General features: G+C 36.0%; 2 protein-coding genes across 2 annotated transcripts; one reads left to right on the forward strand and one right to left on the reverse strand.

Annotated features, from left to right (window-relative positions):
- Positions 1-11,054: 11,054 nt before the first annotated feature.
- On the forward strand, positions 11,055-13,217 carry LOC113281975. The gene is made up of 5 exons (XM_026530892.1): positions 11,055-11,370; positions 11,482-11,585; positions 11,678-11,849; positions 11,933-12,055; positions 12,159-13,217. Exons 1-5 carry the CDS (start codon positions 11,185-11,187, stop codon positions 12,828-12,830), a joined length of 1,257 nt encoding a protein of 418 aa, XP_026386677.1. The 5' UTR covers positions 11,055-11,184; the 3' UTR covers positions 12,831-13,217.
- Positions 13,153-16,019, reverse strand: LOC113281976 (homologous-pairing protein 2 homolog). Its single transcript, XM_026530893.1, has 6 exons — positions 15,923-16,019; positions 15,795-15,820; positions 14,238-14,505; positions 14,000-14,070; positions 13,704-13,892; positions 13,153-13,620 (listed from the first exon to the last, which is right to left on the reverse strand). The coding sequence occupies exons 1-6, from the start codon at positions 15,948-15,950 to the stop codon at positions 13,522-13,524; spliced, it is 681 nt and encodes a 226-aa protein (XP_026386678.1). The 5' UTR covers positions 15,951-16,019; the 3' UTR covers positions 13,153-13,521.
- Between the last annotated feature and the right edge of the window lie 7,620 nt (positions 16,020-23,639).

A 23,639-nucleotide genomic window follows, 5' to 3' on the forward strand; every position in this document is an offset into this window, starting at 1 on the left:
ACACACAAATGAAATGTACCTTCATTTAGATATGGGCAACTGTACCTAAACGTGTACACTAGGTTGGCTCAACAATAGTTGACCGAAGTTAGCATATGAAACTAGTTCTAGAGTTGTTCAATTTTTTATATTCTCATAGAAGTATACAAGATACAATAGCAGCAAAATTGATTTTGATTCACTCGAATCAAGTCATGAACATTATATCCACGGTTTGCAAAAGATTGCATTCCTTATTATATAAATGTATTAGTTCATGAACAAACCGATTTTAGAACTTTAACCCACTTAAGTATGCAAACGGGCATGCATACTTAAGTAACCGGACTTGGACTGTGTCCGACAGTACGCATACGGGTACGCATACTACCACACATCCAAAACAACAGTTCAATTAGTACGCGTACGGGTACGCATACAATAGTTCCCGGACTTCAACTGAGTTCGCCAGTATGCGTACGTGTACGCATACCAAGGCTCCCGGACTTCACCTGACCTCGCCAGTACGCATACGGGTATGCATACTAAAGCTGTCTTGGATCAACATATATGCAAGTACGCATACTCTGTCCATAATCCAATTGTGGTTAAGTGTTCTAAACTCTATTTCTCATTGAAACATTCCTAGAGGATGACAATAGTTGTTTTCACGAGCTATTAGCATCAAAGTAATTTTCAAGTTATTGAAATAATCATTACGATTCCAAGTCTACATCAAATGATTGTACCACACAAATCATGTAAGATATTATTAGGCGATTTTCACATGATCATCTTTTGACTTTCGTCAAGAATATAAGATGAACTTGGTCGAAGCAAAAGCTTACCAACACGTATTTCGAGAAAACTCAGCTCGAAATATCAAATGTGTATAATCGAATACTATATAGCAATACGACTTTTGTCTCAATATAGGAGATAAAGTAGAAATAGACTTTCCGAGTGATAGATGAGTTTTAGTCTCCATATACCTTTTGTTGATGAAGTTCCACAAGCTCTCCTTAGTAGTTTTTCGTCTTCAATTGATGAACGCCGTGAAGTCTAAAGCTCAACTACACAATCTATCTTAGTCTGAGACATAGCTATAGGTAGACTAGAAATCAAGGCTTATAGTTTTGATCACTAACATTGACAAACAAGCTTGAGATAGCAATGCTTGCGAGTTTTGACCGAGCAGTGCTCTAGCAAAAATATATCTTAAAGAAGATTTATCACTGAGTATCAACGGAATAAATAAGAACCATAATATATTTGTTTAATTATGTGTTCCATATTTCCCCACATAGAACTTTTCATTAAAATTTCTCATCCTTCGAAATCTTAGAGATATGGAATCTAATAGCGTGTTTGGATTCTCCAGAAGTCAAAGTCATGAGCAAAATTATGCTTCACAAAAAGTTAACTTTTTGACTTTAAAAAGTCGTTTTGAAGTTTGACAGCCAAACTGGCTTATGACTTTCCGAACTCTAGAGGGCGAAAAACAACTTTTGATGTGTTATCCAAACAAACTATAACATAAAGATTTCTAAACTTACAAGTTAGGATCGGTCCTAGGTACGATCAGACTTAGAAACTGAATTTGAGTATAGACAAACTTTAAACCATGCTAAAGAAAAAACTCTTATAACATGAATTCATATTCCATATTCACCACTAGATACCCATATCTTGATTCCTGAAAGTACAACACTAATCCATGATAAGAGTCGGACTATTTTTTATGGTGAAATTATGAAAGTATATAGAACTATACTATGTGCTCAATACAGTAAGTCGTAGAAACAACCAATATATATCCTTCATTTTTACACTTATATCATAAAAATGATCAAGTCATTTAAAACCTAAATGCATGTATAAAAAACTTCGAATGTTATATTTTTAAGGAATACGACTGTAAGAACTTGATAGAAGTGGAACAAGTCAAAGACAACAGTAACTACCTCAGAATGAAGAATGATATCTCCGTTTGTCTTCAATACATCTTCAGCTCTTCGGTGAGTAACTAAATATTGTCTCAATAATTTTATATCCTAAGTCTAACCTAACAAAGTTGATTTTAGTACAAAATTCAAGCGACCAAGTTTTAGAATTAACCTTGACATACCAACGCTTGGTGGATTCAACCGAGAAGTGCTCTAAGAATCTCCCCCTTTGTAATGTTTTGTGACGAAACTCTTATGGAGATTACGTGAATTAACAAAATATAACGAGAACATGATTATTTTTTGTTTTAGTTGTTCTTCATACGCTTGATCCAGGATTCAACAACTTGTTTACCTGCATATATGGGATCCTTACCAAGATGATTAACACACATGTATGGTTACTTAATTATAACTATGATAATAATAATAATGTGGACAGTAAAAAATTCATGCAACACACAAGATTTTGATAATGAGGAAAACCGCATGAGAGAAAAACCTAAATACTCTTAGAATTAAGTCGCCACGCAAATTGTCCGCCTCGACTTAGTTGATACCAAGTAAATACTCCTTCGCTACTTGGTTTGTTCAGTATCCCTGCGCTTACAATCAATCTAGCTTACATATGTGAATCCCATGACAAAGTCCACTATCTTGAGATGCTTCAATATTGTGAAGATTTCTGCACTCTACTCCTTTGGGTCGTAACCCAAAACGACAAAGATTAAATCTGTTCCAATAATCAACTCACGTATTGATCACCCAACTCAATTTTAAGATCAAGGATATATAGCAGAGTCAAGGATCTTTCATTTATATAAAAAACTCATTTTGTCAAAAGATCAAACCAAGACAATGGTTATCGGAATAATCAATCTTGATGAACAAGATATATCCAAGCAAATTAATGCAACTAAGAAGTTTGTTCAATCTTCTATAAGTCTTAAGTTTATCAAGATAAATTGCTTACGCATTCCAGAGGACCAAGTTTGTAAGAAATAACACAAATACCAGAACTAATTTTTTTTCTTCGTTTTCAATCTTCAAAGTAACCTCCCACTATTTATCAAACATAAAAAACAGAGTCTGTTAATGTTGATTGGTTAACAATCTATCCAACGGATCTTCAAATAAACTTGAGTGGCCTTATATCAGAAGAGAATGACCATAAACTAAACAAGTTTGATATATCGAAGATAACTATACCATTAGTTCACAACAAGTAATAAACAATAAAAATTAAATAAAAATCTAGAGGCTTTGTAAGACTAGAGGCTTCTTGACCCAACAAAGTATTTAAACGAAAGGTAACGCAATTAAGTTACTCATATCTCTTTCAAGTTGGCTACCTAGCGACTAAAGATAACGTAATCTGTCTTGAGAATCACGTGCGTAGACCAGATTGGTTGTAAGCGCAGGACAATAAAGGAACTGAGTAACTAGGGGTAGTTTACTCGGTCTCAACTATACAAAGTTGCGGTAGTCTATTTGGATAAAAGATTAAATCTGAGAGTATTCTAAACTGGTCTAGGTGTCGGGGTTTTTCTCATTAAAAAAACCTTGTGTGTCGTGCTAATTTTTTGCTTTCCGCATTGGAAGTGTTGTTGTAGTTATTATTATGTAATTGCATTTGTACGTTAATCCACTTGGTACGATCCCATAGTTAGTTCGGTCACAAACTTAGACTATATACCAAGTTACATCTTGTTGAAGTAATTCTTTGGTCATTATTGTTTGGGAAGAATTACATAAGATGTGTATATATAGGTTGATACGAAATGATTATGGTGTACTCGGTACCCTCATAATTTCAGATTGTGAGGGGGCTGAATAGCTTATTGATCCTTGGTATGATAAGTGGATCGCCTCTTTGGGATGTTCGACTCCTAATCCCCAGGTCCCTTTGAATCCTAAACTTAAGGTCTCTTACTTCATTAACAAAGAAACCAGATCTTAGAATATTACCAGAACGCAAACCCACTTTGTCAGTGCTTCTTATGAAAATATTGTCATTATTCCCTTAAGCCATATATGTACTCCTGAGGGCTTGGGAGTTTTTAAAAAATTACAGGTTTAGTTTTAAAATCTGCTTATTTGGTATTCAAAGGTCTTAAACCTTTTCTTAATATGAAACTCTGGAAGTACATTTGGAGAATTAGAGTCACGCATAGTATTCAGTTGTATCTTTGGAAGTCAACAGAAATGACATTCCAACTCTTACAGTCTGGACTATTGTTGGCTACTATATTCTTGCTTGTTCTCTAGGTGAAAAATATGTTATGCATGCTCTTGTTCTTTGTCCCTTTGCTTGTCAAGTTTGGTTTATGCCCCTTTATGTATTCGCACTCATGTTTTGTCTGACAAGTCTTTGCTTGATTGGATTCATTTCTAGTTAGTTGCCCTTATTTCCTTTTTGTGTGATGACTCTAGTCACATCTCTCTGTTATTTTTGGTCTATCTGGAATATTATAAACAACTTGTCGTTTGGTGAAAAAAATGAAACCTCTGGTGTGGTTTTAGGTCGGGATAGAGCCATGCTTGTTCGTTTCCCGAGCCCCTGCCTTTCCCCTAAACCTTTGCTAGATGTCATTTGTGTAGATTAGTGGATGCCCCCACTTTTTGGTTGGATTAAATGTAATATTAATTGTGCTTTTGTTCTTTCTAGGATGAGTAATGATGTAGGTTATGTGATGAAAGACCATGTCAGTAAGGAATCCTTTTGGGCCCATGGTTTTTTGAACTCTCTTCTCGAGTTGAATATGAGATTCGTTCGCATTTAGCCCTAACTTTTTTTGTTTTATCACTTGCAATCTTGGCAATTTTTAAAAAATGGTATTTGGGTTGAAACTCCCTCACATCATTATTGAAAGAGTGATCCTAAATATTTGGTTGGTAAATTTGCTGCCGAAGATTTTGCTAGTGACGACGTATCTTTTTTAAGGATATTTTCCATTTTAATTCTTCCTTAGTAGCTTGTAAATTTACTTTTTAAACTACGTATATGTAATGATGTTGTTTAATGAGCTAAGATAAACTTTTGTATAATATTTTGATAAGACCTCCTGGCTTATGCCAACTGTTAAATAAATTTTAAAAATATAAATTTTAAAAGTTAGAGCATCACACGGAATCCTAGTTAGTAATTCGTCGAATTATTCGCGAACTTATCCAAACTGACCGAATCCAAATGATACTTTCGAATAACTTAAACTCCGTCCCTAGTGCGCGTACTGATTTACGAATTATTCGCGTTCCCGAATTATTCGGCTAACTAGTTTGTTTATCTGGTTAGCGCAACTCGGTCCAACTCAGCATATTCATAAAAAAAAAATCGAAAAGCTTCACTCCGCCTATTTATAACATTTTTTCAAAAATGCAGTCTCTGAGATTCGGTAACAACATTTTAAACTCTCTCAGAAACGAGGTGACTAAACCACCAGACCAACCATAAGTTGGTGCTATTACTACAAGGTATTTAATATATAATGCATTAGTTTAAATCATGATATCCCATTCATAAATTCTCTATTTTTATATATGCCGAATTTCTTAAATTGACTTCATATTTTAAAAACGAATTATACACGAACATGTGTCGTTCCGAGCTACTACCGAACAAGAAACCGTTGACCGAATCCGATCTACCCGAATTCGCATAGTTCTCATATGCATGTCGTTCCGAACTTCCCTCTGTATCCCGAATTGCTAATCAGGCCCGGAACCATTGGGTGATTTCTGTTAATATCCATCTCTCGTTGGTAATCTGGGTCCAGAAGTTGAGGAGCTAGACCACGGAAGTTATGGACCAACGGTTAAGATTTGGTTCTATACTAGAATATATTAAGAGGTAATGGCAGGAGGTGCTGTGGTGTAGTCGGTTATCACGTCAGTCTTACCCACTGAAGGTCCCCTTCGAGCCTGGGCAGCACCAAACATCATCTTCTTCTTTTTTTGTTTCCATAAATATCTGAAATCCTTCTCCTTGTTGGTGCATTCTTTTCAACACGGTTGGTGCCACCAAATTGACTTTACTGTACTGATTCACAAAACAGAACCACCTTAACTTTTTACATGGTGCACGAAATGTCAAATTAACATTAATCAAAATGTTGAATCGGCACACTAGAGATGAAATTCTAAACAAAAAGAGCCTTAATATCGTTCCTTCTGGGCTACCCATTCAACTAATGAGGATTAGTGGTGTATCTCAACAGTGGAGTATAGATTTCATGAGAAAGATTGTGTGTTTCTAATCCAAATATCTAGTATTTAAAAATCCACTGATCGATCACTACGGGGGGAGAAGGGAATGAAACTCCAAACTTCCGAAGAGGGAAAATGGTAAAGTGCAGCAGTGTAGGACTGAAGTGAAGTAGGAAATAGTCTATGGTGGTGTACTCCACAAAGTCTTGGTGCCTTTGTCCTTCTCTGTATTTAAATCAGAGTGTGTTGGTGAAGCCGGATTTCTCTGGCCCATAATTTGTGACCTCTTCTCCTTGTCCACATTGGATTTCCAAGAATCTAGAAGAATGCAAGTCATTTTCCTAGGAGTGGAAAACAGTCGCAAGTACTTCGGATGCAAGTTTTTTTATTTTTTTATTCTTTAATAGCAGTATTTTACAGTAAGTGACTGCTTTCTTAAGCATTGTAATTACTCAATATATTGTCGGTGACCGATTGGGGAATATAAAAAATCCTAATCATAACAATTATCTCATTATAATTTTTTAATTAAGCATCGTCATCAGTCGACATATTCACGCTGCATTTAAATTGCCATGTATTTTTTTTCTTGGCTATCTGAATATTTCCATTTCACACTTCCTAATATGATAACAAAAAATCTTTAGTCCTTGTTCATGATACAGTTAATCTTGATATATTATTTCTCAGTAAATTAATAACAACTTTCACAAAATTTATATTTGGATAACTTAATAATTTCATTACAGTTGTGCATATATTCATTTACCAAGGCTCAACTGTAAATGGATTAATGTTTTCTAACATTCTAAACATGACATAGATTATTTTGTTTCTAATAAAAAGAAGATGTCGTATTTCTTTTAGAAATTTATTATAGGGCTCCAAGGATTTGGTTGTGAGGGTTCCTATGGATTCAATTATCCTAAATATGGATGAGGGGGACCTAATTCATTATCAAAGATACAAAAACACCATTTGATAACCAAAATAATTAAACCTAACATGGCCGTTATATAGCCTCCTCTGCTCTTGGATTTATTTATATTAATCCAAAGAGACTTTTGGTGGAATAAAAATAAACCTAAGAGCAGAGGAGGCTATATAAAGGCCTGGATAAGCATATGCAAGCCTATTTCTCAAGGGGGTCTAGGTATCAAGAACCCACACCTATTTAACATAGCCCTCCTTACTAAACTAGCCAGTCGTCTCATTTCAGACCAAGATCAACTTTGGGCTCAACTTCTCAAAGCTAAATATTTCCCAAAATCTCATCCTCTGGAATTCTCCAGGTCTTCTAAATTATCTTGAATTTGGACTAGCATAAAAAAAAGGGGCTGGAGATCATTAAAGGTAATTTTGTCTGGCAAATAAAAAAATGGAACTTCTACAAAAGTTTGGGAAGACAAATGGGTGCCTAATACATATATTATTCAAAAACCCATTAATATTCAAGATCCTATTCCGCAGAGGGTAAATGAGTTGATGACTCCTGAAGATACTTGGGATCAAGACAAGCTCAATATCTACTTTCAACCAGATATAAAAGCTAAGATTCTAGCCATTTCTCCGAAAAGACAAAATAAGATGGCAGCATCACCCCTCAGGAATCTTCTCGGCAAAAAATGTATATAACTTTATCATAAATCAAAACCAAGAAGACAATAGCCTAAATACCTTTCCATGGCAAAAGATATGGAATTACAAGTAATTCCGAGAATCAAATTATTTATCTGAAAATTAGCTCAAAAAGCCCTCCCAAAAAATCTAAGACTCGGAGCTCATAATACATACATAAACACAGAGTGCCCAATGTGCGATTAACAGGAGCAAGAATCAGAACAACACTTATTTCGGTTTTGCCCATTTGCAAGAGCCATTTGGGTTGGTCTCTCTCTAGAAATAGTGAATACGAGAATTGGTTCGCACTCCATAGTTAATTGGATAAATGAGTGGATCACGGGTCAAGAATTCTTAAAATGATCTGATAAAATCGCCACTATATCTTGGTTTATTTGGAAGTACAGATGTTCGGTAATTTTCGAGAAAATCATTCCAAATCCGAATCACCTCATAGAGCAAATCAATAAATTCTTGCACCAGAATTCTCAAGGAAAGATACAACAAAAAGCGAAGAACAAAGAAAGAAATATACCCAAGGAAAAATGGTCCGACTTAAAGACAGACTGGATAATCTTTATTGATGCGGCTTTTAAAAAAGAAGATTCAACGATGGGATACGCCTTTCTACTTTACTCAGTGGACAACGAATCTTTCATGCACATTGCAGCGGGATCGGAGTGGGCCTCCTCAGCTTTTCATGCAGAATCAATAGCCTTGTTAAAAGCCTCCTCATGGTTAAGTGAAAATATATTATCTAGTGTCTCGATAGCAACGGACTGCAAAACACTGACGGAAACGATCAACAAGACTTGTAAAGATTCTCCTTGAAACGCGGATAATACCATTCAGGAAACTATCTCAATATTGGAAAATCTTCGACGGGCCCAGGTAAAGTATATAAACAGGAAATATAACTATGGAGCGGATTACATTTTTAAAGAAGCTCGAATAAAGCATCTTAGGCACATGTCTTCCAATATTCAACAAAGAGTTTTAAAATCTAGTGTTATTTCCAATATTTTTGTCAAAAATGAGATTATAAATCTCTTGTACTCTGTTATATGATTAATAAAAAATTTCTTTTCATCAAAAAAAAAAAACCTAACCCTAATATAATCATTTAACAAAAATAATGAATTAGGGTTGTGCATAACCAAAATAATTACCAAACCAAACCCTAATATAATCAAAAATTAAACCTAAACGGCTAAACCCAAAAAGAAAAGAAAAAAGGAAACCCGTTCCTTCTTCTTCTCTTCGCCTCTTCTTCGTTTTTTTTTTCTTCCTTCAACGACGATTAACCATCAATTCTGAGCCAGTAATAACTGTAATTGGGTAATAATCGAAAATCTAACCTTTTTGTATTGCTTTTTATCCCATGAACAAGTTAAATTTGATTAAATTAGATATTGAAAAATTAGAGACCGAATACGGTTGGGAAACAACTGTAAGAATGATTTACCGTGTGAAAATATTGATTTTCTCACCGTATAAATTACCGATGCTTGGGAAAACAAGAACTCCAAACCGTACATAAGTTACCTAAGTTTAAATACGGTTGGAAAACCTAACCGTAAGTTACCTGACTTCGTATACGGTTGGGAAAAAATGAACTCCCAAACGTATATAAGTTATCTACGGTTAGGTTTCCTTACGGTAACATAAATTTTCAGAAAAAAATATTTGCCCGAGTTTTTTATTTTGATTTTCAAATATTAACCTAAATCAAATGATTAGTCTAATCTTATTACTAATCTTATCACTAATCTTGCTTAATTTAGTTAACCTAATCATTAACATTAATTAATTATTAGGATAAGGGGTTTGGAGATTTCTATTTGATGACCTCCTTTTTTGTCATCTTGTGAACCCTCGAAACCAAATTCTTGGAGCCCTGTAATAGGTTTGTTCTTTTATGGTTACTAGATTTGGGCTCGTGCTACGCACCAGACATTTTTTTTTAATTTGGTGTGCGCATGGCTTTGCCCCGTCCCGTGGGATGCATTTTTGATTTGGTGTGCTCGGGCATCGCCACACTCTGTGGAAATCCCATTTTTTATTTGGTGTGCGCGGGGCTTCGCCTTGCCCCGTGGAGATGCATCTTTTATTTTGTGTGCGCGGGGCTTCGCCCCGCCCGTGAAGATGCATATTTTGTTTGGTGTGCGCAGGGATTCGTCCCGCCCAGTGGCGATGCATTCTTTATTTGGTGTGGCGGCGCAAATACATTAAAAAAGTGGAAAATATGCGAACAACAAAAAGTGGTGTGGCGGCACAAATACATTAGAAAAAGTGGAAAATATGCATTTTTTCTTTTATTTTCGCAGAAAATATGTGGAATTTTTTCCCTTTTTTTTTGAAAAAAGAAGGTTAAATATTTTTTTTTTAATTTTTTCCCCTTTATATATTAATTTAGAAATAAGAGTCCTAATATACACAAATTTTATTTATCTTTTCCTTTTATTTTTGCAAAAAATATGTGGAATTTTTTCCCCTTTACATATTAATTTAGAAAAAAGAATCATAATATGGTAGATATTTGATTTCCAAATTGAATTTGTACTTCAATAAAAATTCCAAATACGTTAAGTTAAGGTTTCCTTTTGAGTTTGTAATTTTAAACCAATTATAAGTTGCCAAGTGCCTTCACTTAAATAATTTCACGTCATGAATTCCAAATTAAATTTTGTTTCCTTTTTTTATCTTTTTTCTTTTTTCTTTTCTTTTTAAACCAATAGTACGTTGTCAAGTGCCCTCACCAAAACGCTCGTTTCACAAAACTCAAAAAAAGCTTATTTCGACCAATAGAAAGTGAGGATTTGCTCACCATTCAACGTGGGAGCTTTATTTGTCTAGACCTTTAAGTCTTTAAATATAAAAAGCACTATGCAAGAAATTTTTGTGTTCCCCGGCTTATACGTTACATATATGCAGCTAAGTGGCCTAACGATGTGACAAGGGATGTTCTCCAGCAAGTAACAAGTACCACCTCACTATCAATCAAGGAAGTTTTTATCGATTTATTTTTTCATCATAACGTGTAAAGTAAATTATGTTACTTCTTCTTTCTCTCCTTTCCGGCTTTACCCCATATGTAATGAACTAATGAAGCATCCATGAAGGTTCCCAAAACAAAAACTAAATTAAATTTCCATCTTAAACAAATGCATAGATTAGTCCGTGTATGGACCGAGGTGTGACCCACCGTTTGAAATATGACCGCGTAAAATTTCAATTAGTCTTCTGTCTAATTCTGGTATGCAAGACTTAGCTCATAAGAAAAAGAAATACTGCAGTATATGAATGAGAATCTCTTCATTCGTCACTCCATATAAAGAGAAAAATTTGACTCTTCTCATTTGTGTTGTAGCAAAGTAGAACTAGAATCCGAACAAGGAAAAAACAAGAAGAGCACAAGGAGGAAACAAAAAATATGGGTAGAAGAATGGATGCTCTTCTTGGAAGAACCTTCAAGGTTGCTAAACTTAGAAACCTTGTAAATCTAGCTGTCTCCCGTCTTGCTGTTCTTAAGAATCAGCGGCAAGTTCGGTGCTCTCAGGCTCGCTCTGATGTTATTCAACTGCTTAACCTTGACCATCAAGACCGCGCTCTTCTTCGTGTAAGTGTTTTGATTATCTATATACTAGGATATGCGCATCATTTAAATGCATGAATTTGTTGGCGAGTTGTGTTTTTGGATTTGGTTTTTGATTTGTCGTATTTTCATCAGGTTGAAGTTGTGATCAAGGAGCAGAATATGTTGGATGCTTTTGGTATGGTAGAAAGTTACTGCCATCTCCTGTTAGAAAGATCCGTCTTGATTGAAAACAGCAAGTATGTGAATAATGTTCTAAATAGTTGCTGATCACAGTTTGGGTAGTTTTGCTTGAATGATTATTGATCTGTGTTTAATACTGTTTGTGCAGAGTTTGCCCTCAAGAACTAGATGAGGCAATATCAGGTTTGATCTTCGCTGCTTCGAGATGTGGGGAATTCCCAGAACTCCAAGAGATTCGTGAGATGTTCACTTCACGATATGGGAAAGAGTTCACTGCTCGTGCGGTGGAGTTGAGGAACAATAGTGGAGTCAATAGAAAGGTAACTTGTCAATCTTATTACATTTGTGCGCTTATTGTGTTCTATGTTGATTATATTACTGATACCTCCATTTACTTTTATAGATAGTTCTGAAATTCTCAACTCAACAACCGAGCTTGGAGGTCAGAATGAAGGTTTTAAAAGAAATCGCTTCTGAGAATGGCATCACTCTACGTTTTGAAGAAGATACTCCTATTATCAACAAGGTATTGGAGGAAAAGAGTTCATTATCAAACTTGGTAAATTTAGTTTAGTCCTAATTCAAGTTGGGGCAATTATTTACTGTGTCTTGATCTATCTTGGTTGCAGGATAATTTGGAGCTCAACCAGAAGCAGAGTCAGACTGAAACGGACTTGTCATCAGCTAAACTAGATGATTCCAAAGTTGGCAATGAGATGGATAGGAATGAACAGTACTCTGGGTCATTGAGAGCGAGAAAGTACAGGAATGTTGCTAGTGCAGCTCAAGCTGCATTTGAATCAGCTGCTACTGCAGCAGAAGCTGCAAGAGCTGCTGTTGAACTTTCTCAATCTGAATCCCATGACAAAGGTTTTGATGATTATCACAGTAGTCCTTTTCGTCAGCAGCGAAGAAACAGATCCAACGAAATTCAACCCATTGATGAATACAGTTCAGAATCTGAAGGTGAAGGTGATGAACTACCACAAAATAATGGGCGAGACCAAGAACTCGAAGGAAGGAGGAATAAAGCAGAGCTTCAGAGATCATCATCTCTCTCAAGCTCGGATTCAGATGGAGACATGCAACAGGAGACTAAGACATACTCAAACATACAGACCCAAAGGGAACCATTGGAGGAGATAACATTTGATGAGAGTGAAAATGAGACCAAGGGTCAAGTCCCGATAATAGGAAGAGAGGAGGATTTATATACGAATTCTGAGAAGGTTCAGGTCAAGCATCTAAACCTACAGAGGAAACCAATATCAGTGAGGACTAGACGGGGTAATGGAAGATAAGAACTGCCGAAAGAAGAACTAGTTACAGAAGCAAAAGATCCTAATCATTGCCACCCTACATTTACAGTTAGTTTCTCCTACCTATTTACATGCAGCATATACTGTCATCATAAAGCTGGAGTTGGTGTGGCAAGGTTTTAATATGATTGCAGAGACTAGAGAGACATCAATGCGTGTTATTTTTTCAGTACATTTGAGGTTGGAAAGTTTGTAAGAGTAAAACTATAAAAAGGGTTTTCTTGTAGCTATATCAGCAAGTTATTCATTTCATTTTCTTTATAGATGGGTGTTCAACATCCACTCCATGTACAAATCGATAAAAGACTCATAAATATTTCCGTATCTATTATGTTGGAAAACAAAAGAAATTTAAGTTTGTGGTGTAAATCTAAGGAGTTCTGAGATATCTAAAGTTCTACTATATGATGATTCACTAGTAATCTCAGGAAAATATTGATCCCACTGAAACTTGATTTTCAAGAAGATGAAAATCTAATCACTTGAAGTCATCTAATATTTACAACAAGACAAAACTAACAAAACCTCACTAACCACGCAACACTTAAGTTATATCCCTAATGCAGCATTGAACAAAAACTACCGACCTCTTCTGCGCTTCTTACTTTGATTAAGTCGTTAATTCACCTAACTGGAAGCTTACACCAAAATCTTCGTCATTTCACTTCCAAGTTTACTGACCTCTTCCTCGCTTCTTATTCTGAGGCATTAACTCACTCAACGACTGCAAGCTTACACCAACATCTTCATCGTATTCAATTCCAAGTTCCTCCTGTAAGACCAGATCAATCATTAAACCAGTTTCAAAGTGAGTGAATACTTGAGTAAAGACACACAACCGAATGTAAGTATTACCTTGAATTCTTTTAAATCCTTTGGTGAGTTCTCAGTAATAGCATCCCAAATATCTTTAAACATCCTTTTACGCTTTCTCCAGTGACTAATTTTCTCCAAATAAATTCCTTCAATGGCCTTTCTGTCTTCTGGTCTCACTAAAGTGACTCCATCTCGCAATTTGTTAAGTTTTTCTTCCATTGCTTCAACCTAAGAGAACACAAGGAAGTTTCTAAGTCTTCTATGTCATACCCATCTAGGTTCTGGAATCACTTCATTTGTCTATTTTCAAAATACACTACCTAAAAATGGCTTACCTCAGTTTCTAGCTTGGCTTGTTTTGCAAGTATTTGTTCAAGTGTTAAATTTGACTGCAGTGCTCGAATTTCTGCAATAGGAGAGTGAACGGTTACATAGTATCTACAATACCAACCTCATTTCTTGCTTATCTTGATTTTATAAAGAATGAAATCAAAGGAAGGAAGCAAATACCATTATATACAGATACAGCTGAGTAGAAAATGGAATACTACAGGCAATATGAAAGGCTCTTACCTCCTTCAACCTCACTGATTGCTCTCTTTTGTTCTTCTAAATCCTGCTGTAGAGTTGCATTTTCCTTCTTCATCCTATCAAGCTCTTCACTGTTGGGAATGTCAAACTGATCTTGCCGGGCAACATAAATCTTTTGCTTACCATATTCTTTGAACGTAATCCGCCCACTATCACACAGAGCGTCCAATGCTTTCTGAACAGCAGTCTTTTTAAGGTTGTCCTTTTGCAAAGCATCAGCAACATTTTGAGCATTTAGAGGTCTATTTTGCTGCAGTAAGAAATGAAAACAATGTGATGTACGTACAAAAAAATGCAATGTTTCAAACACATATGCAAGAAACAATCCGGTGAGAATCATTGAAAAAAACTTGAGATTGATGACGGAAGCAAAACAAATGTACCTATCCATAAATGACCCGACTAACTCTGCAGTATGTTAAGGAAAAGGTTGGGATTGCTTTCTTAATGATAAGTAATCCAGATACAGAATCATAGACCTGGGATATGTTAACTAAGTGAACCTACTGCTCTAACCTGAGCATATGAACAGCCAAGCTTCTATTCGCCAAATTACTCTTTAACCCATAAGAAACATTAGAAAAGCATACCCCATTGCCAACAAAGTTACTTCGTGCGCCTAGTTTTCAGGTAGTTTCATGAGTTTGTAAGTTTTGTCTTTCACATACCTAGCTCTCTAAGAAATAGTCAAATCAACCCCCGTTAGCACAGTTTTAAATTAGTTTAACCATTCAAAACTGGATTAGTTGACTGGAGAGAGACAAAAACCTCATCCGATCAAGTGACATGGTGAGACGAGTTTATTAGTAAACAAGATTTAAATCAAATGTAGAATCCACTGCCTCTACCCACTGGAGAATGAATGAGAAAACTCAAAAGACACCCAAATGAAACAATGCCTACAAGGCTATTACACAATTGTCTGTCCAATTTCAGATAATTCCTCCAGTGAACTGCACCGTACCTTACTACCTCTAATATACTTGCCCATTCCCATAAATAGTTATCTGGACAAATTTCTCTATCTCTAATACACACATTTACAGTACACAGTTTCCTACAATACCTACAATTATATCACCTCAAATCCTAAAGCAACTCTCTCCCCCACAGAATCCAAAACCCAAATTCCAAAAACTGAAAATATGATAAAATTCAAACAAAAAGTTCACCTCAGACAACATTTCCAGTTCCCACTTAAAACCCTAAAACCCTTAACAAACACTAGTTAGTTATTGGCTTCTACTCTCTAAACCCTAACCAATGAGACACAAAACTAGAGAAATAGGTTAGACCCAAATTAGGTCTTTATTAGTCTTTTAATGTCAATTGCTTAACTTACTGTAGTTACTTATAGCTTTTTACACACAATTAATAATTAGACCGTCGTTGTGAGTTTTCCCCAATATCAAAACCCCCTTAGTAGATTTTTTTGAGATGAAATCTTGCTATGTAAAATAACATAAACTCGTAAAACCGAAGAAAACCATGATAGAGAGATCAGAAAGTAGTATAAACAAGATAGACACAATGGTTTACCTCATTCACAAATTTGAGAACGATACCTGAAAAAAACAATCAGACAATTAGGTTAATTAGTTAATCATCCAAAGATACGATTGAGTAACTGAAGATAGAAAAAGAGGGTTTGATGATTAGGGTTTTACTTTCGGCGGTATCAGATTTTGGCGGCATTTTCAGATCGGGGTTGTGAAAAAGCGCGGGAAAAGTTCTGAGTTGCAAAATGGCAACTGTAGAGAAAGAACTCGAAATATGAGAGAAGAGTCGGAGAATAAGAAAAAAGAGACATCTTATAGGACAGTAATACCCTTGTAAGCCGGCTCCGTATACAGAACTACTAAACAACCCAAAGTACTCCTGGAAGGGGTGTTGTTAGAAGTGTAAATTAGGTGGTGTCACCACGAGTACAGCCCAGCACATTATGTTAAAATTTAATTCCAGCCCTGCATATATCGTATTAAAATTGAATCCAATCTAGCACATCACCTTAGTTTCGAGGGTTGTTTTGGGCCGGACTAATCATCACAGTGGCACAACACACAACATAGATAAGCACATGACACAACATATTACAATATGCTAAGAAAGTACATCATAACATGCATAAAACACTACACTTTTTTTTTAGAAAAACTTAGACAAAAGTCTAAGGGGCATACATTGTTCTTACACAAAATAGCTAAATTAAGAGTATCCAAATTTTGAAGTTTATGGAAAATTTTAAGACTAGTTAACACAAAAGATATTGGGTTGATTCTTGAGGAATTGTCTTCATCATTGCTTCTTGAGTCTTCGTAATAACTGAGGTTGAATCTCCCCTTGATTGCCTGATAATATAGAAATTGAAACCTTAACAGAATTTCCCTGGATTCAGCTTGTACTTCAATGTTCATGTGCTGCTTTTCCCTAGCCCAGCTGAAAGCTAGATCTGCACCTCATGTTGCTCCCCATTCTCCATAATGGCCTGGGTATCATCTGCTTTCAATGTTGTTTCCTGCAGCATCCAAGATAGTTAGTGCAGAGAAGTATTTGAAGTTTTCAGGGTCCTGTATTGTACAAATTCTGATGGTAAAACCAAACTCCTGTGGAATATGTTGGTTTAGATCATAAGGAACTGTAATATCTGCCTTAGTGTCAGATTCTTCACCATTTAGTGAAAAAGTATTTAGAGCATGAGTTGGTAAATTGTGAACTCTGTTATAGTCAGATAAGTTTTGCTTAATGCATATAAATGTATGTTTGGCATTAGGCTTGGTGTGATTGAAGACCAGATCACACCTAGGCTTCCATATATACCAACAAGTAGTAGCATAGATGTTAACTTTTCCAGATGTAACTCCAGGGATGAACCATGAGTTAAACCAATCCATAAAGTTAGTGGTATTATCAAACTTGCCATGAGATGTTCCAATAATTTCATGCCATACTTCAGTTGTTGCAAGGCAGTTTAAGAAAAGATGTGTCATGGTTTCCTCCCCACTACTGCATACTTGACAGATAGGGTCAATAATAATACAGAATGCTTGCAGTCTTTGCATTAGTGGTTAGTATTTCATGAGCACATTTCTAGATAAAAATCTTGATAACTAGGGCAATGCTCAGTTTCCAGATAGCCTTACAATTTCTTGTTAGGATATCATTCATGTATAAGTTATCTATCTTTGCCTTGTACATGGCTTTGACAGAAAACTTTCCAGTTTCATTTAGATTCCATTGGATTGTTTCTTCTTCCCCTGGATGAGTATTCAGAGCTAGAATGGCTTGAGCAATGTTAAGGTTGAAAATGTGATGAACAAAGTGTATATTCCAGTTCCCATTGGGCTGCATAAGGTTTGTCAGCAGTTCAATGTGTTGTGGGCAATGAGTGGGTTTTATGATCTTAGTTGTTAAATTTGGGATCCAGGGGTCTTCCCATATTTTGATTCTCTTCTCATTTTCAATTTTCCAATGACAGTGTTGTTGTATGTTCTGAATACCTTCAAGAATACCTTTCCAGATCCAAGACTCTCCATCTTCAGCTTTTGTATCCATATTTAGAACATTTCTCCCCAGGAGATACTTGGCATCCATTAGTTGACACCATAGAGACTCTATATCTTGTTCAAGTCTCCAGCCAATTTTTTGTAATCATAGAGCTCTTGAAGAGTTCCATATTCATGAATCTTAATCCACCCAGTTCCTTTGGTTTGCATATTGTTGTCCAAGCCTTTGGATAGTAACCTTTGGGGCTTTCCAGATTTTTGCCCCAAAAGAAATCTCTTTATAACTTGTTTAAGTCTTGAAAAGTTTGCTTTGGAATTCTGAAGCAGTTCATTTGGTAGATGCTAGCAGTTGAGGTAACAGTTTTAATTAGAGTTTCCCTTCCAGCAGGGTTTAGTGGGACATTTTTCCAACTGGATAATCTCAACTTTAACTTATCAACCCCTGGTTTGAAAGACTGTATTTTGCTTCTGTGAGTAAAGAGGGAAGATCTCAGGTATTTATCATCCAGTTGTAGAACTTTAACTCTCATAATGTTGCTGATGATAGGGATGAAAGTTAGGTCTATATTCTTGCTGAAGAACACACCAGATTTGTTGAAATTGATGAGTTGGCCAGAAGTATCACCAAATATGTTAAGGATGTCCATGAGATTCTGAGCTTCCACTTTGTTAGCTTTGCATAAGACCATGCAATCATCAACAAAGAGGAGATGGTTGATAGAAGGAGCACCTCTGCAGATATTTATTCCAGAAATGATGCCCAAGTCTTCAGCATGCCCAAGTCTTTATTCCAGAAATGATGCCCATAAAACAATACACAATATGGCACAATATATCACATTTTTTGTATTTTACAAAAGAGTCTTTATTCTAGCTAATTTATTTATTTTGAAATTTTATCATCGATATATTGACTTATTTTAATAACAACACATAATAAATATTTATTTTGGAATAAATAATTGTGCTAGGCACAACACAACAAGGCGCAACACGTTTATTTTTCTGGCATAACACAACACGACATGTCTTAATTTCCGGCACAACACGACACACAACATGTTAAGCACATGCTTTCATGGGATATCATGTGCTGGCCCGATAAATTTTACACCTCAAGGTGTTCTACTTGTCTTGTTTGAGTCATATCTAGTGGCATTGAGATTGATGGTACAAAAAGATGTAATAGAAAATATTCTCACTCTGATGTCTGCTTTGTTTGTTTGGGTCGAACCCACGATCCAGAACTGACTTTCCAGAGTCAGATATCAGATCATTTGTATTTTTATTTTTTTGACATCTGACTCGAGGTCTGACTCGGCTTATACATTAAACTTGGACAATTCGAATCAGGTGTCATTTTGTTCCTGATTCGCTGGATACACCCTTACTGGATTTAAAAGTCTGATTCAAGTCTCGGTCACTTGATTACCTTAGAAGAGAGTAACAAAAGTTATGAGCAAGCACTAATTAAGGTCGGTTCATATAGGCATGGCTAACCCACATTTTTGCCACTTTTGCACCTACTATGGGCATGACAAAGTGGCAAACGGGCCTGGCTAAGTGGCAAATTTTCCACTTAGCCAGGTCATGTCAAGTTTCTACCGAGCGGCCGAGTATCGACCGCTCGGACAAGACTATATCGTTGGGTGTTGTTTAGATCGCCAGCGGTTTATATTCGGTCGGCCGGTCTAGTCTTCACCGCCACATAGAATCTGATCTAACGACCATAAATCTTCCCCCCTATAAATACCAAATTCCTCTTCCATTTTAACTCACACCTTCTCTTCTCTACTCTTCACATTTGTTAATCTAAAACAAATTTCATCATCTAACTCTTTCATTCACTCGTATTGTGTAGTTTTTTCTTAATATGTCTCAATCTAATTCTCAATTAACTAAAAGCAAGAAGATAAGGGGTCCAAAATTTACCTTAGCCGAAGATGAAAGCATTGCAGAAACAATGTGTTCTTTACACAAGATAGTGTCGATGCCCAACAACAATCTACCAAGTTGTGGGATAACAAATTTGCTAAATTTCGTGATGCAACTATGAACATCAACGATCGCGATGCAAATGGATTGTTCGGTCGCTTCGTTTTAATCAATGCCAAGTTTTATTCTATGTTGTTGTTATAATGCAAGTTGCTCGTGCTTGAGCGAGCAGTCTTGTCGATGTTGATGTCGAACGAAAGTGTCGAAATGATTGGCACCACAAACATGGGAAAATTTTGGGTTATGAGAGTTGTTATCATATTTTCAAAGTGTTGCCTAAATGTTAGAGCACTGCTCGCTCGAACTCGCATGTGTTTCCATCTCAAGCATATTTGTCAATGTTAGTGATCAAAACTATAAGTCTTGATTTCTAGCCTATTTATAGATGTCTCGGACTAGGACATAGATAGTGTAGTTGAGCTTAGATTTCACAGAGTCATCATTTGAAGACGAAGAACTACTAAGGGGAGATTGTGGAACTTCTTCGACAAAATGTATGTGGAGACTTGAACTCATCTATCACTTTGAAAGTGTATTTCTACTATCTCCTCTATTGAGACATAAGTCGTGTTAAGATATAGTTTTCTCTATACACATTTGATATTTCAAGTTGAGTATATCTCGCTTACATATTTCTCGAAATATGTGTTGGTAAGCTTTCGCTTCGACCAAGTTCATCTTATATCATGAGAAAATTTCCGAGTAACATCTTACATGGTTTGTGTGATACAATCATTTGATGTAGGCTTGGAATGTTTCGATAATGATTATTTAAATATCTTGAAAATTGCTTTGATGCTAATAGTGTGTGAAAACGGCTATTGTCATTGTAGAAGAATGTAAATAAAGAGTTGAGAATGTTACCATGTTTGGATATAAGCATATATAGTGTATTCGCACATTAGTGTATAAATCCATAAACCGAGAGCCAAGTGTATGCATATGTGTGTATACGAAATTGGTGAAGGAGACAGGTTAAGTATGCGTACCTGTACGCATATTAGCGGAAGTTTTCGAACCGAAATTTTCTGTTGAGTTTGGTTTTGACAAACTCTTAACTAGTCACCTTAAGTATGCGTACCCGTACGCATACTGGCGGAAGTTTTCGAACCGAAAATTTCTGCCGAGTTTGGAAACTAAACAAGCTCAAATCTGGTTGTTTAAGTACGCATACCCGTACGCATACTTAAGCTGGTTACTTTGTCAAATCGGTCAGTTCATGGACTTAAACATTTAAATCATAAGGAATGCAATCTTTACAAACCGCGGCTATAATGTTCATGATTGATTCAAGTGAATCAAACTGATTTGGTTTCAATTGTGTTTTCTATAGCAATTGAACAACTCTTTAACTAGTTTCATTTGAGTCATTTGAACTAGTTATGGTTGAGATGAATAAGGATGATATGAGAGTAATCATATGGCTAACCTCGATTAACTATTTGTGAACCAACATGGTGTACACGTTTAGGTACGATTACATAAACCTAAATGAGACTACATTTCATTTGTGTGTAACAAGCTAAGTTCGATCTAACGGTTGAAAGATACTAGCTTGGTTGAATCAGGTTTTTCATCTAACGGTGAATATTGAATGCTTTGTTACCAAGGTAACTTGGATTGCAAACCCTGATTTTAAAACTATATAAAGGAGAACTCTAGCAATTGGGAAACCTAATCCCCACAACTCCTGTGTGTTACTAGTTGCATAACTAGAGTCGATTCTCCTTTAATCTTAGATTTCTTCTCGAGACCCTGTAGGTTAACGACTTGAAGACTTCATTGGGATTGTGAAGCCATACCCAACTATTATCTTTGTAGTTGCGTGATCTGATCTTGTTGTTTCTCTCGTGTTGAGTACAATATGAAATAATTGGCTCGAGATTTTATATCTTCGATAGGCAAGATAAAAAATTAATCAAAAACACCTTTGTCTCATCGTTTGTGATTCCACAATGACTTGTTTCGCTAGTCGATTAAGTTTATTGCGAGGTGATTGATAATACTAGGTTGTTCTTTGGGAATATAAGTCCGGTTTATCAATTGGTTCTTGTCCACCTTGATTTACCAAAAGACGGAACAAAAACTTCTGGGTATTTCTGTGGAGACAGATTTATTCAATCCTATAGACTTTTCTGTGTGAGACAAATTTGTCTATCAAGTCTTCGACTTTGGGTCGTACCAACTCTTGGTTGTGGGTGAGATCAACTAAGGGAATCAAATGTGTAGTATCCTGCTGGGATCAGAGACGTAAGGAGCGCAACTGTACCTTGAATCAGTGTGAGATTGACTAGGGTTCAACTACAGTCCAATCCGAAGTTAATTGGTAGTGTCTGTAGCGGCTTAATACAATGTGGTGTTCAATCTGGACTAGGTCCCTGGGTTTTTCTGCATTTGTTGTTTCCTTGTTAACAAAATTCTGGTGTCTGTGTTATTTCTTTTCCGCATTATATTTTGTTATATAATTGAAATATCACAGGTTGTGCGTTAAGATCAATCAATTAGAATACCCAACCTTGGGTTGTTGATTTACATTGATAGACACTTGAACATTGGTCTTTGGTACCGTTCAAGTTACTCCTCTTATTCAATCGGGCTCGCAGATTTCTATTTGCTGATTGCGGATTGAGTTAAGAGTTAGAGATATTAAACGCTTTGATATACTTTACTCTAGATTAAGTCTGACTGTCTAGTTGATTCTCTAGAAAGTATATTGGAGTAAGTCCTCTCAGATTTCCAAACAAATTGTTGGGTGTGGTTGTTAGACCCCCGCATTTTCAATTGGTATCAGAGCAAGCAAACACATTAAATACCTCATAAGTCTGTGTTTGTAGCGATCTGATATGAACAAAGGTGTTATCTCTCTAAACGTATCACCAGTCTTCGATGGCTCAAATTACTTGTGGTGGAAAAATTTTATGCTTTTGTTTCTTCAAGTGCGTGATTTTCAATCATGGGTTTATGTAGTTAACGACTATGATGCTCCCGTTGTGGCAGTAGGGGATGCAACCGTTCCAAAGAACATTGGTGAATACAATGCTGCCGAGATACTTGCTGCAAACCAAAACTCCGACGGTTCGAATGCCAACATACCTGCCATTACCCCAGATCGTCAGCACCATGTGACAACGTGCACTAGGTCTAAAGATGCTTGGATATCTTAGAAACCGTATCCGAAGCAAATACCAGTGAAAAGGAAGATAGGCTTCAGAACCTTAATTCCGGTTGGGAAAACCTTCGTATGGCAGATGAAGATTCATTTGATGAGTTTAATCACAAAGTGTCTGAAATTCTTAATGCATCTTTTGCATTGGGTAAGACTATTCCTGAAAAGGACATTGTGATGAAAATTCTAAGATCGTTGTCATCTAGATACGATTCTAAGAAGCATGCCATCGTTGAAGGAAATTACTTGATCTTGATACTCTTTTCAGAAGTACTCTGGTGGGAAAGATTAAATTACTTGATCTTGATCAGAGTACAGTCAGAACTTTTGAATTCAATGTTGTAATCGTTCCAAGCGAAGCCTCTAATTTGTCATGGGCTGATGAATGTTGTTCTAGTCATGTTGATTTTAATAAATCACTGATAACACAAAAGATCAACGATATGGTAATGAAAAGCAAAAGATGCGAGAGATTTTTTTTCTCTCTATTGCTTATGATGATTCAAGTCAAGAAAAATCTCAGTGTCACAATGGGTTACATACTACTGCAGTGTGTACGGAAAGTTCAGCCTTTTCGACGGAGGTTTCTTGTGATTCAAACTCCAGTTTGGAATCCGAATGTTAGACTGAGATCCTAGAATTTCTGGATAAGTTTGAAGAAATTCACCAGGAAAATATTCAACTAAAAGAATTGTTGAATAAACTTGAGTCATCACTACA

The sequence above is a fragment of the Papaver somniferum genome, chromosome 5 (genome assembly GCF_003573695.1).
Source record: "Papaver somniferum cultivar HN1 chromosome 5, ASM357369v1, whole genome shotgun sequence".
NCBI lineage: Eukaryota > Viridiplantae > Streptophyta > Magnoliopsida > Ranunculales > Papaveraceae > Papaver > Papaver somniferum.